The following is a 17033-nucleotide window of genomic DNA, read 5'->3' on the forward strand; positions in this document are numbered from 1 at the left end:
CATTTGTTACTTTGGTCGCCTCTTCTGGGAATGGGATGATGGTATCAAAATGCACGACTCTCAGAAAAAAGAAGATTCAGAGAAACTATCGAAAGAAACTGTTCTATCCTTCATCAGACAACATTTCACCCTGTGATTACTCTCTCGTCACATCTTAGGGTATGGGGAATGACCCAGGTGTGGAATAGTCAGCAGGGAGCCACAGAGAAAAATACTTTTCAAAGTGGTTCGATTGGATGATAAGGATTCGGTCCAAGAGAAATAAGAGAAAGCTTTGGATTGGAAACCGTGCAGTATATAAGTACCTGCTTCCTGGCCACATTAAGACTAGAGCAGTGCACATTCTTCTGAATGGATCATCACTGGATCTTCTAGGGCTTCCCCCCTCCTCCGGACAACTGGGCTCTACTAGTAGGCAACAAAAGAAGAGGATGCATGGAACACGTGACATTTTGTAAAATGGAAGGCCAGACAACTTTTGACAAAACTAAAGGACAGAAAAATGAATATACTTTTAATAATCTTTCTTGTTCCTTTCTCTGTGAATCCACTGAGAAGTGTACTTGTTTTTTGTAATTTGGCTTGTGAATGCAGCCTAGAGGTTTTTGAGAGTTCAGGTCTTAGCAGGAAGGAACCAGACAGCTAAAGTTTTTGAATTAGTAATTTAGGTACAAAGTTGGACTTTCATGCTTCTATGCAAGTGAATATATTATGCTTTTTCTCACGCTCCACCTTCAAATATGGCAGTCCAAGTATTTTCCTCTCTGAATTCTATACCCAGTACTTTCCCTTCAGAAAGTAAAGGAGATTTGCAATTTAGAGAATTGGCTTTAGAGGAACTATATAAATTAGATCCCGTGAAAGAGCTGCATACTTCTAAAGAAAGAATCTTCTTTTGGCCTTCAGAAGTTTAAAACTGAAACTTTGCACACATTGGCAAGAAGATATTGATTTTGTAATTGAGAGTGTTGCCTAGGTTGTGTCTTAAAAGAAATACGACTCTCCTGTAAGTGAAGGCATCAGCCAGGTCTCAGCTCCTAAAGAAAATGGTCAAAAATGAATTTGATATGGGAAAGCAGAAGTTTCTATATAGATTTTATCTCCATTAAAGTTGACTAGCACAGGAGAAATTTTAAATTCTACATACTGTAGAAATGAGCAAAATATTTGAATTCAAGATGTTTTGTGATTGAAAGAATTGTTCTAAGTTTAGAATGGTGGTTCTTACTGGAACTGTTTAAGTCTGAAAACAATTTTGTTCAAGTTTGAAATAGTTTTATACTTACAATGGGATGTTTCAGAACACTTAGAATGTTTGAAACTACTGTTTTGAACTCACAATATTTTGAATTCAGAAATGTTTGCACATTGCCAGTAAATCTTAATCTTGGCTAAAAGAAGTAGTTCTAGCTTTCAGAGCCAGTTCAAGAATAGTATAGGTTAATATTGCACTTTAGCAATAGCAGCTATGTAGTTTAATTGCCAACATCTCATACCATCTTATTTCTAGATTCCTCTATTGAAAAAATATTGGGAAGAATGGAAGTTTAAAGCTCCCCATTTCTCTCAAAGGCTGAAGTATACAAAAGCACTTAATATTGGAGATTCAGTTCTGAGATTTGCTAAATCTCTCTGAGAGTTCCAAAACAAAGATGTAGCTTTTAAGATTCTTTTGGCAAGAATGTTTCAAAATAAATTGCTTTCCCATACAATACAATTGTTTGCCTGAACAGGCTAGAGGGTAAAACAGCAAATTGAGTGTTTATTTGCAATAGGAAGTGACAATGATTAAATAATCTCTGACATCTACAGTTCATAGCGTTGGTTTTAAAATAATTTGATAAGAAACTTTGTCACTTTTTACCTGACTATCATTATGTAACCAATAGGTCAAAGAGTCATTTTGCTTTAAATACATGTTACCAATTTTTCAGATTATATTTCTAGTTAAATTCATCACAAGTTAGAATATTTCAGAAGGAAGATTTCATTGCAAGATTGATTTTAGTTTCTGTTATTAAAGAATGATTGGTAGATAAGCTTGTATATGAGTCAGTGGTACACAACTTATCTGACTTGACTTAATTCACTTTGGCTGTAACTAGAGGCCCTGTTTTGTGGCTTTCTCCTAGGGAAACTATTTAAGGGATTTAAAAATATTAAGAGTGTGTGTGCCTAGAAACCTTAAAACAAAATTTATACCAGTCCTGAAAAAAATGACCATGTTGATTCAGAGCCCAAATGTCAAGAGTACAAAGAGAAAATTAGAAAGATTTGATCAGTGGATAGTTCAACTTGTTCTTGTTTGTTCTCTTACTGGTCTGTGAAGGAGGTAAAATGTCTTGCTGAAAGAAATGTTTACAGTGTGTGTTCTCTGAACTCATGTATCAGTTGTGATGGTTTCTTGTCCGTTCTTTGCATTGCCAATACAATCCTTATAATTTAAAAATGTGTTCTCTTTTTGGCATAAACATTCCAGCTCTTTGTGATACATTCCGGGCTGAGGAAGAACAACTACTGTCACCACTTGACTCTGGAGCTCACGGAGTGATTTTAGGTCTGCCACTGTTTCAGAGTAACCTGCTTCATAGGGTGGATCTGGGGATAACATTCAGAGGAAACGGAAAAACTATTTTAAAACTATTTTAAATTTGGGGCAAAAAATATGCGTTTCCCTTATAGAGCCAAAACCCCATCCGAAAACTGGCTGCTTCTGTGTAACATCACTAGAATATGTCCAATCCGTAGTAGTCAGATTTTAGGAAATGTAGTTGACAGAAGACTGTATAGAAAAAGGGCTGTTTTGGCTAGAACTCATTTTGTGAAATATGCCATTTTTTAATTTACAATATATACCATAAATACATCAACATAGTTTTCCTACCTAGCTTTATAATTTGTTAAGTGATTGCAGAAAAGAGACAGATGTTCAATGAATTGTCCCAAGGATTGTTTTCTTACAAAATTGAACAATTGTTTTATTTTTGTGCACATTGGGAGTATACGGTTAGGATATATATAGGTTTGAAATAAATGTCCACTCTACTATAAGCAAAGTAATTCTCCTCAAAGCTTTGAATTACCACATCTTTTGGAAGCCTCACATGGCTCCTTCAAAAGCCATCTGAAGGTCTGCTTATATACAACCACTTGGGCATGCATGCAGAGTAATTGAAGAGTAGGGCAGCTTCTTTAACACTTCAAGCAGGGGTACTTTGCTAGTGTTAACAGACTTTTTGAAATAGTTCTTTCGCTTTGTGCAACTGATATTTAGGCAAAATGGAATTTTACCTTCAAAATGCTAGATTACATTGTTGGGGAGGCTGCTTGAAGAGTGATAGTCACTTCTGATGAATTGATGACTCCAAAGGTTGTGATATCTTTTTTAGGTTTAGGCAGGAGACTGAAAAATAGGCTGCTTTAATGTATAGAGAAGTGCTCAGATCACTTTGAAGCAAGTCATTTCTAAAATGCAGTCCTAACATTTGCATTATGTTAAAGAAAAAGGATGTAAAACAGACACACATGGGCAATTTATTTATTTGCACGGAAGTAAGAACAGAATTTGTTTTCTTACTGAAAACAGCAAAGTTGAAAGGTGATTTATATACTTTTTTGGACAGAGAGATGTAATTGAATCACAGATACAAAAGGAGGGAGCCATGGTTATATTGCCAAAGTAGAAAACAAAATGAATGAGGCTTGAGTGCATATTTGAAGCAGAAACTAAAAGGAACCATGAGTGTATTTCCAAAGCAAAACAAAGCAGCTTGACAGCATTAGAATGCCTTCTTCCTTCAACAACGGAGGTGCTAATAGGTATTGCTAATAGGTACTGAACTTGAGGCATTGTTGCAGTCAGGAAAATGTCAAGCCAATTAACTCTAGCATGGTGAAAAACTTAAAAGTCAGGAAAGGAAGGAGAATTACAAAGCGTTCCTGATAAAAGAATTGACGGGAGACCTGACCGAAGAAAATGAAAAGGAAAAAAGGGAAGCACATTTATTTTTAAATTTCTGCATTTTATTTCAGTTCAAAATGCAAATATTAACAATCACTTGGATTGACATTTTTTTCAAAGAAGGCAAAACTATACAGTAACTTCTTCCCTTAAAAAATTAATAGAGTTTGATAAAAGTAGTCAATTGGCTCACAAAACTATCAATTAAAAACATTTTAAACATGATTAAAAGGACTTAATGAAAGACATAGAAGCCTATATAAAGATATATTGCCTGCCATTAAAAAAATGCAGTGACCCCAGCTCAGCCTCTGTGAAGGCAATTCTACAATCAGGGTGCAACTAACCTGCCCTCACAATCCCGTTACCTAGCCATCAGCTGGAAGGTCCAACTAACCCTGCCTTTTGTCCTTGGTTAATTTTCTACTGAAGTTCTTTTGGAAGACTACGCTAAGATGGTCTATGTTGCAGAGCATGTTGGTATGGAAAGCTGATCTTACCCTTGGCACAATTTGGGAAGGGAGGTAGAATCATCAGGGTCTACAGTAGTCATTAGATTTCAGCACCTAAATGTTACATGGTCCAGCAGGTGTAAATAACAAACACTAAGAGTATGATGGCTGCTGAAAGCGCTACAGTCTTCCGATTCTCATGACGAAGCATTTTGAGCTCTTTCTCTGGAAAGACAAAAAAAAAAAAAAACCCATCACATTGTAAAGACACTATAGACTTCTCAAAATAAAATTTAATTTGTTTTAAATATTAAGGTTCTCTGTCGTAAGACTTTTGCAGTATTACTAAACCGATAGCATTACGATTTTAGGTGTTTCTTAAGCACCATATAGCAGGACAGTAAAAGGCATGATTTGGTGGGGTGGGGGAAGAGTGGGAAAGAGATAAATTACCTCATCAGTTGCAGTTGTAGAACAAAGGGCATTTTAACATTTCTTAAGTAACAAGTTTCACTAGTCTTTGGAGTATCATTAATATTCTATTCTTTTTCTGTAGTATAATTTCTTATTATACTTTTCTTTTTCTGTCATGTATTTTGCACATGGGTAAATTTTCCATGGCACTTGACTCATAACAACCTGAATAGGGCTCAGCATGAAATCTAGGAGTCTTATTCTAAATACTGTTGAGCTTTTAATTTACTTTGTATGTACTGTTTGACTGGTATCTTACACACTGCTCTCAAAAGATGAACAAGGTTAATCAACTGTATTTCATGAAAGGAAATCTCAAGATGTTCAAAGTATCTTTATATAATTAAAGCTGGAATACTGACAAAACTTGTGGCTTCTGCTTAATGCTTTTAAGATTAAATAGAGAGGAGAATTTTTTTAAAAAAGAACATAAAATGTATTTTAATTTAAGCCCTTACATGATTTAAAGAAGACATTTGATGGTAGGATTACTCTGATTTACAGAGAATATATCTTTACATAATATTCACAGGGTTGAAATTTCAAATGGTTAAAATATATTTTTAAGGGCAGCAACTTAGGGGATGGGAGTAGAATAAAGTATAACAAATGATTAAAGTGCCCCCCCCATAAATTTAAAGCACTTAAACCTTTGAGTCAAGAGTTTTAAGGTTACCAATAGAATAGCATGAGATTCCTTCCTAACAATTAAACATGATTTTTGATCTGACCTCATTCATACATAAGCATTTTACCCTACGTGCCACAAAGCATCTTGAGTAGAAAAAAAAAATCTTGCTTCAAAAGGAATTATTGTAGGGAGGTGGTTGACTGAATTCTGCAGGCTGATCTATATAATCTAGGTTATGAGGACTTGCCACAGGGGAAAAGAAATCCCATTTTATAGTAATGGTGCTAGATTCCATTCTGTATATTCGGAGTTCCTCAGAAGAATGGTGACATACAAATGTAATAAAAAAGCTACTTTAAAATGAAGTCAAAGGCTATTCAACTTTTGCACTACACCGTTTTCATATATCTATTTTCTGCTGCTATAAAGCAATCAAGCCCATTCAGAGCCCATTTCAGTGCTTTTGTAATTTCTGGGAGAGGTCAGAGTTTGGGGACGGCTTATTTGACAACAGAATCATTGTTACTGACTGCAGTGGCAGAAAAGGTCAGTGCGGTTCAACCTGGGACTGCCAGAGGAGTATGATTTTAATGGGAAGTCTTGGGTGTTAATATAACGGCTCAGGCAGATGTCCCTTTATATTTGCCAGCTCCCTAAAGGAGGCAGCTTTAGTGAGAGGAGCTCAGTGCATTAAAACATGGGCAAAAGGTCTCTAGCCCTTGGCTGAATGGCAGCTCTAGATTTATTATGGGATGCTTTCTCCTTGTTCTCCGAAGCTTTTGAATGCTGACTCTTTGGCAATGTAATATTGATTGTGGGCATGAAAATATTGCAAATATTTTGTTAGGGGAAAAAATCCAATCCCAAACCTAGATGATATTGCAGCAAGGTTATTAATTTTCTTAGGGTTTTAAAAAACAAGTCTTCATACAGTATATATTTACTGTTAACCGAGTAGCTTCAGCAAGGACCAGGGCTATTTGCCTTCCTAAGTACTAAGTTCCACAGATGAGCAAAAAGAGACAAAGTTACCCATAAAACAAGCAGTGCAAAGAAAGTAAATAACTGCATAGGAAAGATTAAATATTTATTTTGGAAATTTACAGAAATCCAAGGAAGCTTTTATATAGATATGAAAGCATGATAAAATACAAATATGACAAAATTGTACTGTAGACAGATGCAAACAACCATGAATATACGGAAGAATAGTATAAAAAGATTTCAAATAGTAGTGGAACTAATAGAAAATCTTGAAAGTTAATTGGGTCCTAGAAAATATTGCTAATGACCAGCAATATCCTACATATTGCTAATGACCAGCAATATCTTAAAATCTTACATAAGATGACTCAGTTAAAATGCCCCAGATTTTGTAATTTAGATTTTTAATAACTAATTAATTTTCATGGCCGCTACAGACATTTACAAATATAGGTGCTACTTTAGATTCTAAGATGTAATCTTATGTATTGAAAAATATTTCCAAATACAGAACGTGAAAAATATAGAATTTTTTGATAGTCCAGCAGGTGGCAGTACAACCTAAATAGCCAAGGACAGATAGTAGGAAAACACAATTATGCTTTAGGACCTTTCCATACAGCAAAGAAAAGCAAGAATTAAGGCAGTATTTACTCTGTCAAAGGTAGTAGCCCAGTGCTGCATCTATGGAGGAGCAAAAAAAAAAAAAAAAAGTAGGTCTGGAAATGAATTTGCTGCCTCTTTTTTTTTTTTTTTTTAAACAGGACAAACTCTCATTTTGCTTTGCCTAATCTTCAAATCTTGATCACTGGAAAAATGCAGCTGTTGCTCAATTAGCAATGTGTTTTACAATTAACTTTGCTGATTTACAATGATAAACATCTGACCAATTCAGTCTGTGTGCTCCTGTATGCTTACACCCACACAAGTTTAAAAAAACGGTTTAAACTTTCAATTATTCTTTCCAGCTGTAGGCAATGTTAACTAGTCTGTGCCCTTCTGAAATGCAAAATAATAATAATAACAACAACAACAACAACAACAACAACAACAACAATCCCTGGCATGATGATGCCTTGTGTCAGCGCTCTTCCCTGTGAATGCCTTTGAACTGAATTCTGGACTCTAATGCTGTTCTTTGATAATTTCCTGCTACAGACACTTTGGAAGAAGGGAGATATTTTGATTCTTCACAGCAACTACTGACTGTGAATTCCTTTCCAGGAGTTCTGAGACTTTTCTGTTTCTTCCCAATTAGGCTGTATTGACTTTATCTTTGTACCACTTGCTGCTGTCGCAGCCAATTACTCAACTCTGTCTCCAATCACCTCTTGATCCTACGATATTGTGTTCCTTTCTGGGGCAGGAGATTTTAAGATGTAGTCTTGATACAAACTAAAATTTTAGTTTAGCCAGGAGCCGGGAACCCACAGCTCTCCCGATGCAACTGAAGTAGAGCTCTCAGCAATGCCACACAACGTACTAATGATGACGAATGCACTAAATTACATTTACCCATCTGGGGAGCCACAACTTGTAAAAGATAGCTCCTCTTCAACCAAAAACCTTTACCCTAATGACTTCCTTTTTATCTGAAGTCTTCCCCAAATGAAAACATGAACACAATTTTGGAAGAGTCGTGCTCTTATTTTATCAGGAGGCTACTCTAGTTATGCTTTTTAATGTTTTATGCAGAACCTAACGTAAGTGCAAGCATCTTCTCACCACGGGGCATCCAGAATTGGGAAGACTCATCACTGCTTCTATTTATAGCTCTTTATGCTGGACAAATCAAAGCTGATAGAAGTGTATCCTGTACAAACCAGTCTCCCCAAAAGTATCTCTAAACAACCATTTCCCTTTATTGGACAAAAGAAGTGCCAAGATACAATAAGACTATTTTGTACTCCCTTTAGTATAAAGACCCAATGTAAGATTATTATTTTTTTGCAGTTAACTTAATTTAGCTTCTGAAGATAGTCTATAGCCTGTTTTCTCAAGATAGGTTAATGTCCTTAACTTGTAGAAAGCTTTATTAAAATCAACAATTCACTTGTATTTTTAGAGCACATGTACTTATTTCTGATATGGAACTAAAATCACCTCACTGCAGAAGAGGTCAAGTACATCTGGTGGCACACATTATTTCAGATATTGAAGTGTCAAATTACATTTGTCCTGCACAAGTACTCAGAAATGCATTGCCCTTTAGCAATGTAAAAAAAGGAAGAACCAAATAAACGAGACAGATAAAAAGCACCTGTTTCTAATATCATAACACTTAATATCCAAGTACCATTTAATTTCAGTAGTGTGGTCATTTTCAAATCTATAGTAGGAGGGTTTATACCTATTCAGACAGCAGTAAGAAGTATTGGGAAATATTGTAAAGTGCTTGGCCCATTTTATTTATGTAGCACTTTATCAGATACATAGGTGGAGATGAGGGGACTTTTCCCTGCTATAGCTGGTGTGCCAGTTCTTTCTGGAGCATGAGGTGTAGGCAGGCAATATCTGGAGGCTATTATCACCTCTACAGTTTAATGCTGCTTAGAGCTGTTTTTGAAGGCCACCTGGAAGCTGTAATTGATGCAAAATGCAAATCCCACATGCTGCTGGATGACAGCCTTCAGTGCTGCATATAGAAGCATTGAGGTTTTTGTGAGCACTACAATGGCTCCAATATGCTTCAAAGTGTTGGTTTTAACCCCTGCAGATTTTTCTGGCTTACCACCTGCAGGGCCTTCAGATACATTTGTTTTGAGCTGGGATGTGGTTTGGGGAGGGCCCACTCCCCTCCCACCACCACATAAGATGTGGAGAGGGCAAGAGCATGGTGTTTATCAGTATTATGTCCCATTCCTATGAAACACTCTAACCACAGAGATACGGATGGCATTCTCCCTGATTATATTTAGAAGCACAGTAAAAACAGAGTCTTTATGGAGATGTTTTATTAAGTAATTTTAAGTAACATTACTGAGGATTTTCAAACAAATGGTGATCATTTGGTTGGAATACTGGGACAGATTTTGTATCTTGCTTTTAGTGATTATAAATTGTCTGTGTATTCTTGTAAGCCTTTGAAAGTCCATAGAGACTCACTAGTATACAAATATTGCATGTAAACAAATAAGAACAGATGATCTCCAAATTCTGCTACTGGGGCACAAAATGTAGTGTTCTCTCTTTAAAGAAATCCAAATGATAAAGAAATCACTGCACGTATCAATCTAAGTAGTCCCGAGAAGTCAATCTTCTAGATTAGGAGACATGCATATTATTTATATTTATTTAAATATTCTTTAATTGTTTTGTACATTGCCCTGGACAGAAAGATAATCAAATTTAAAATGTAATAAACCCATTTTTAAACAACTCCATTGATGCTCTTGACTTTTAATACTTATAATGGCTCACTGTAAATAAAACACTTACATTCTGCCTAGATTAAAAGAAGCTTGAGTTTCTTGGCAAGGGAGCCTCATAAGTGGAGCAATGGTGTAGAAAAGGTCCTTGACCATGGGTGTCAAACTCGATCGCATCACATGACTTATCGTGACTTTTTTGCCTTTGCGGAGCCAGGGTGGGGGTGGCCTGTGCATGACCCATCCGGCCTACGGACAACCAGTTTGACAGTCCTGTCCTATATCAAGAATCTCCTCTTAATGAAGTGACACACAGCACGGCCAGTGAACATCAGAGATTACATAGGTATTTCAGTTACAGCTGTTTTCTGCTACAACAGGCAGAAACCACAAGCTGTCTTCTCTCGCTTCTTCACTGACTTGTGCTATATATGCTGACAAACTTCCTTATCTGCCTCTGCACCTACAAATTAAATGGAGGGACCTCTTGAACTTTCCAAATGTGTAAAAAAAATCATTTTAACAGCCTCTTCTGCACCTTTCTGGATTGTAGTTTTTATTTACTTGTAGTTCTTTTTTGAAAATTTAACTATACAGAAGTGTAGACAGGCAGATATATGACCACTGTGAAATTTCTAATGTATCAAGGAATTTGTAAACTTTTAAAAACACATTTTTCATAGCACTATTTTTTTAAAAAAACCTCTCGTTTCCATCTCAGGCAACTTAGAATGATTTTTTTTGTTAGTTTCAGAGGAAATTACCTTAATTCCTTCCCAAACGTGGTATCCTCCAGCAATTCTTGCCTGGGAATTCTGGTGGGCGACATCTAAGCTACTCGAAGAACACCATAATAGGAAAATGTACTGCATATACTAGTATGTCTTACCATAAATTTCGGCCTTGGTTTCTAGCATGTTTTTCTCTTTTTCCAGTGATTCTCTGTAAGGAAGTGGGAAAGATAGATATTTAGTAAAAAAATAAAGGTTTCTAGCCCACAAAGATATACCGTAGTTAGCTTCTATAATGGCAGATGAGATGACAATCCAGTTATATTACTTCAGTTTTCTGAAAGGCGGTCATATGACTAAGTGTTCCTCTGAACATGTTTGCATTTTGCTATGTTAATTTTCCTGCACACATTTTTTAAAAAAAATCAGTCTTATGATTCCTTCTCTGATTTGGAAGTGACATAATTGATTTTTGAATTGTTACAGTATTTGCTATATCATCTCCTTAAAAGAGTTGTTACAAAACATTGGAAATGGGACAATGAAATTCTCTTAAAGAAAAATTTTGGTCCTGTTCTCTCATAAAACTCTTGGCTGCTTTTACATCATGAAACATTCAACCTGAAATTTTTGTGCATGTTGGTGAAATGCTGCACATATTTTAATGCTGGTTCATTTTTATAAAACTTGTAGCTAAGTAAAAAAACTCAATTTAAAAAAAAAGAAGGAATAAATCCAAGATTTATATTGTTAGCGGAAAATTAATCCATAGTTTAAAGCATGAGAACAAAACAAAGCATCTGAAAGTAGCATCTCTAGCAACAGCTCCATTACAACACAGAAAACACAGCAGCACTGGTATAGCGGGAAATAAATATGCGCTAGCTATTTGTTTGCCAGTTCCAAGTAAGCTCTCTGGTATACTATACTAGGAAAGGAAAGGCGGTAAGCACAATACAGTTTGTCCCTAGAGAATAAAACAAGAGCCAGAGTGAAAATGGTGCCAAACTAGATTAGAGAGTGAATTGAGGGTGAAGTGCAGGATAAAGTTATGTTGGGAAAGCAAAAGCAGGGCTCTTAGAAGTGCAGCTGAAGAAACAAAGCAGACAAATTCAGACAATTCTAGAATTACTGAGTGTCTAATATATATAAATAAAAATATTGAGATGAAGAGTAATTTGAGAATTAGAATGAAATGGAACCCCAATTTTGTAGTCCATATGCCTCCTGAAGTGGGTGTCATAGGAGGATTACATGATTTGTGATGGCTGTGTACTGTTTTCATCAGTATCACCAAATGCCCCTGAATAAAATTGCTGAGGAACATAAACAGAAGATTAATTCTGTAACTTTCCCACAATCAGGAAAGCGGACAGCAGAATAAAGCCTTCAGTCCAATCCCACAGAAAATTTCATCATGGTGGAGCTACCTTTCAATGTTTGCTACTGCCAAAAGCCATCATCTGTCCTGAGATTTGAATGATAATGGGCAATTTGGCGCAGTGGTTAAATGCAGCACTGCAGGCTACTGCTAGATCAGCAGGTCAGCGGTTCAAATCTCACCGGCTCAGGGTTGACTCAGCCTTCCATCCTTCCGAGGTGGGTAAAATGAGGACCCAGATTGTTGGGGGCAATATGCTGACTCTCTGTAAACCGCTTAGAGAGGCCTGAAAGGCCTATGAAGCGGTATATAAGTCTACTGCTATTGCTATTGCTATCATGTCACATCCTTTAATGTTAATACTTTGTGGAGAGAAAGCCCACAGTGCCAGCAGCTGTTTCCTCACCCTGATATAAGAAATGACACAGAAAGTGACTCTGAGGTGACAAGATGCTACTGGTATAATAAAAAGGGAATAACTACAAACAGAATAGCTTCTGCTTGGACTGACAGGACTTTAAATCTCTAAAATTACTTAGGACCAATTAATTTACTTTTATAGCTTTTCTTCTTAGAAGTAGCAGCCCCACTTTATTCTATGCTAGCACAAACTTCAATGAAGCATTTGTTCAGTTTGGGGTACTTTAGGTCAGATATATTGTAAATTAATTGGCACAGGTTCAGAGGAAGGTAACAGACATGGTAGAAAATAGGAGCCCCAATAAGCAGTGTCTAGGTACTTTATATCAGTGATGGTAAACCTTTTTTGGCTGCTGTGCCAAAAGCGGGGGAAGCACATGGGAGGGGGAGGGGTCGTGCGCTGGTATGCCACACCCATAATACTATGTATGCGACACCCCCCCGCGTGCATGCGTGCAACCAGTGACCCCACCCCACTTTTGCCACAATTTTTTCGCCCTCCCCAGGCTCCAGAGGCTTTCTAGGAGCCTGGGGAGGGCAAAAACAGCCTCCCCCCCCCCCCGGACGCCCTCCAGAGCTTCCCTGAAGCCTGGAGGGCAGAAAATGGGAACCTGGAAGTTCAAGAATGATGACTTCCTATTTGCTCGTAGGGCTGGTTTTTGCCCTCCGGAGCCTTCAGGGAAGCCTCCTGAAGGCCCCTGAAGGCTCCAGAGATGGAAAATCGGCCCTATGGACAAACTGGAAGTCACCATTCCCAAACTTCCAGGTTCTCTGTAGGTCCGCTTTTTGCCCTCTGGAGCCTTCAGGAGGCTTCCCTGAAGGCTCTGGAGGGCAAAAACCACCCCTATTAGCAAACCGGAAGTGATTTCCGGTTTGTCCATAGGGCCGATTTTCAACCTCCGGAGCCTTCAGGGAAGCCTCCAGAAGGCTCCGGAGGATGAAAAACGGTCCTATGAGGAAACCGGAAGTCCAGTCCCGAACTTCAGGGACGCGTCCGGAGGGCAAAAAACGGCCTTATGGACAAACAGAGCAGAAATCATGCATTAGGAACATGTGGGATATAATACAGTGCTGTGCAAAGTTTTTATCCAACCTGTGAAGTGTCCAGTCATAATAAAATCAATCTCCACAGAAACATTTAAATGAACTTTCTCCCACTAAGAAGAATTCAATGAAGTATTTCTGCCTCTTCCTCTATATTCAATATACTCCTTTTAAAAAGAAATTGGAAGCTCATTTTTATCTCTACTTGATCCAGAATAGCACACAATAATCAAACCAACATACTGCAAGAGTTACAGATGCATGGTTAGACCCAAGACAAGTTCTACTAGTACCTTCGTGCAGATGTTAGTTCTTCTCTGCGTAGCTTAAAATCCACCTCTTCCAAAGCTTGCCTGCAAAACATCAACTTGTCTTCTAGGCTCTCTACCTGAAATACATTAGACAAGCAGGAATGACAAGATATTTCATCGATGCCCATTCTCTTAAGCAGCAGCACTTGACCAGAGTGTGCATACCTTGCATTTTAGCTGGAGGATCTGCTGCAATTACATTTCTCGCGACCTGCAAAGTTTTTGAGCAAAACAGACAAAGCTTCTGGATTGAAACTATCACTCTTACCAATAAAGCAGAGAATATTGAGTGAGCCCATGACCTTCCATTCCACCACCTCTATGTCAAACTGCACTTCCAATGTTTATTGTTAAGTTGATCTGTTTGTGTGGGGTAATTTTATGAAAAAGTAGCTGATAATCTGGCGTTGCCTGGGTATTTATTTATGGGGGGAAATGTCCGGACCAAATGTAATTTCTAATTTTGGGTTTTCCGGCTTCGTGTTTGTGTGAATAAAGCGTGGTCAGAGCATAAAAAGACGGCAGCTCCGACCACGCTTTACTCACCCAAACACGAAGCCGAAAACACCAGCCTGAAGATGGCGAGTGAGACCTCACCGAAACGTTGCCAAGACAATCTCAATTTACACGGGAAAAGACCCGAATACAACAAGACCAACATACCTACACCTGTGAAAATCTACAAAAACAAATACACACACACGCGCGCATATACACACATACACTCATTCATTCATACATACATACATACATACATTCTGTGAAACATTCTAGAAACACATCTGATTTTCACAGATGGGGAAATGTAGAAACAAAAATAGTGGTTACTGGTAGTCCTCGACTTACAACCATTCATTTAATTACTGTTTGAAGTTACAACAGTTCTCAAAAAAGAGATCTACAACCATTCTTCGCACTTACGACCATCACAGCATCCCAACTATCATCAAAATTTGTGGGTTTGGCAATCTGTATGTATTTGACAGTTGTAGCATCCTGTGATCATTTGATTCTCATTTGTGATCTTCCCAGGTCTGACAAGCAAAGACAATGGGGAAACCAGATTTGCTTAATGATCACAAGATTCTCTTAACAGCAGTGATCCGCTTAACCATGGCAATAGGTCATAAAATTGGGCATGACTCATTAACTCCTCTTATCAACAAGAAATTCTGGTCTCAAATGGTCATAATGGAAGACTAGCAGTATTTAAATACTGTATATACTCGAGTATAAGCCTAGTTTTTCAGCCCACTTTTTGGGCTGAAAAAAGCCGCCTCGGCTTATACTCGAGTCAGTGAAAAATTTGCCCGAAATGGAGGAGAAAAAGGGGCGGGGCCATGCCGCTGGGTGACACTCGTGAATGGCCCAGTGCCCCTGTGAGTTTCCCCTCCCTCTGTGTCAGTTTGCCGCGCAGCGCGCACCGCACCATCCCCCCTCCTGACGTTCTAATGTAATGCAGGGCTGTCTTACGATTCCCCTTCCCCCCCCTCCTGCCGCTCTGCAACAATGTCCCACCTCCTCCTTGTTATGGCAAGCAGCCACATAGCGATGTCCCACCTCCTCTGGTACAGTGATCCAATGATAGGAATCACTGTGCCGTGTGTCATAGGAGGCGGGACATCGCTCCCGCGGCTGCACGGGACATCATCATCACAGCGGGACATCAGCATCATGAGGTGAGTGAAGTATTTCATTGAATACACCGCTAGTTTACTGTTTTTCTTTGAAATAAATATTCAAAAACATTATTGGTATCTATTTTTATTTTTGAAATTTACCGGTAGCTGCTGCATTTCCCACCCTAGGCTTATACTCGAGTCAATAACTTTTCCAGTTTTTTGTGGTAAAATTAGGTGCCTCGGCTTATATTCGGGTCGGCCTATACTCGAGTATATACGGGTAAGTTAAATTGGTTTTTTTGTGGAACTCCATGATGCAAAGTCAGATTGGGATCAATCCAGTATCAATGTTAAGATCTAAACCTCTGAAATTAAACATTCCAAGAGTCACTGAATCCAGGAATAGGCTTTCAAAACTAAAATTAAATTTAGGCCAAATTTCAAATAGAATTAAACTGGGGCTAAACTGCCCAGTTCTCCAGCTTTAGTTTTATATACCAGCAACTGAACAAATTTCTTTTGACTAAATTATCAGGTAGTTCAAATTTGAGTAGTGGTTGCCTCTCCAATAATCATTTAGTCCAATTCCTCATGAATCATAATTTATTTGACCAATGACAAGGGTTTTACAGAAATTGTGAGTCAAAGAATATAGAAACTAGGCATAGAAATTAATTAAGAAAGATCACACATTACTAATCCTGAGCTACCTAATGAAGGCTAAATTGCTAGGAATGGGAGGAAGGGAGAAAAGGATTTTTCAGTCTTCCAGCAATCTTATGTAGAGTTCTTATTGCTGAGTTCCTGTTGTCATTAGCTATGGAAACAAACAATATAATTAGAGAAAGTGGTATAAGTTCAGTAATCTTTTCAGGAAAGCTACATACATGCAGTCCTTGACTTAAACTACAACTAGGAATAGAACTTCCTTTGTTAAGTGAGATGATTAAGTGGATTGAGCCCAATTTTATCACCTTTTTTGACCATGGTTATTAAGTGAATTGCACAGTTGTTAAGTGCATATGGCTTCTCTACTGACTTTACTTGACAAAAACTGGATTGCAAATGGTGATCATGTGACTGCAACTATTGTACATTCATGGTTGCCAAGTGCCCATATTTTGATCAGATGATCATAAGGAAGTTGTGGCAGTCATAAATGCGAGGATTGGTTGTGAATCATTCCTTCGGCACTATCGTTAACTTGAACAGTTGCTAAATGGTGGCAAGTCAAGGGCCACCTACATGTGCTATCTTAAATTTGGAAATCAAATCTAAATCACAGAGCCAAAAAGAATATTTGCATTCCAAGGACTACTTTATATAATGTGTACCTCCAGTTACGAAAACAAAGAAAGCTATCCCTTCAGATAAGTCTCAATCTGGCTAAGAGTATTAAAGCATAAAATAATGCATAGCTGATATGAATGCACATCTGGATCTCCATCAGTTTTTCACTTCTGCTCTCCAGATGTTTGGGGATTAAAACACTCAGAACAATTTGTGCATTCAGCTTCTCAGTCCACAATTTTTGCAGCAAAATAAATACTTCCGCTTCTTGAAGCTGATAATATGCGCATATTTTCCTACAAGGAAATAATTAATAAGAAAACTCCTATGTTATCGTTAATGTAAATGTTAGAACATATATGTA

General features: G+C 37.7%; 2 protein-coding genes across 4 annotated transcripts in view; one reads left to right on the forward strand and one right to left on the reverse strand.

Moving 5' to 3' along the window:
• Positions 1–4109, forward strand: part of CMTR1 (cap methyltransferase 1) — a 47400-nt gene extending 43291 nt beyond the window's left edge. For all 3 annotated transcript variants that reach the window (XM_032214900.1, XM_032214898.1, XM_032214899.1), the window contains exon 24: positions 1–4109. In XM_032214900.1, coding sequence (XP_032070791.1) covers positions 1–136 — 136 coding nt within the window. In that variant the 3' untranslated portion in view covers positions 137–4109.
• Positions 3525–17033, reverse strand: part of CCDC167 (coiled-coil domain containing 167) — a 25918-nt gene continuing 12409 nt past the window's right edge. The window contains exons 2-4 of the mRNA XM_032214901.1: positions 13740–13834; positions 10760–10812; positions 3525–4638 (exon numbers count right to left, since the gene is read on the reverse strand). Coding sequence (XP_032070792.1) covers positions 4535–4638; positions 10760–10812; positions 13740–13834 — 252 coding nt within the window. The 3' untranslated portion in view covers positions 3525–4534. The remainder of the gene's footprint in view (positions 4639–10759; positions 10813–13739; positions 13835–17033) is intronic.

The sequence above is a fragment of the Thamnophis elegans genome, chromosome 4, assembly GCF_009769535.1.
Source record: "Thamnophis elegans isolate rThaEle1 chromosome 4, rThaEle1.pri, whole genome shotgun sequence".
Lineage (NCBI taxonomy): Eukaryota > Metazoa > Chordata > Lepidosauria > Squamata > Colubridae > Thamnophis > Thamnophis elegans.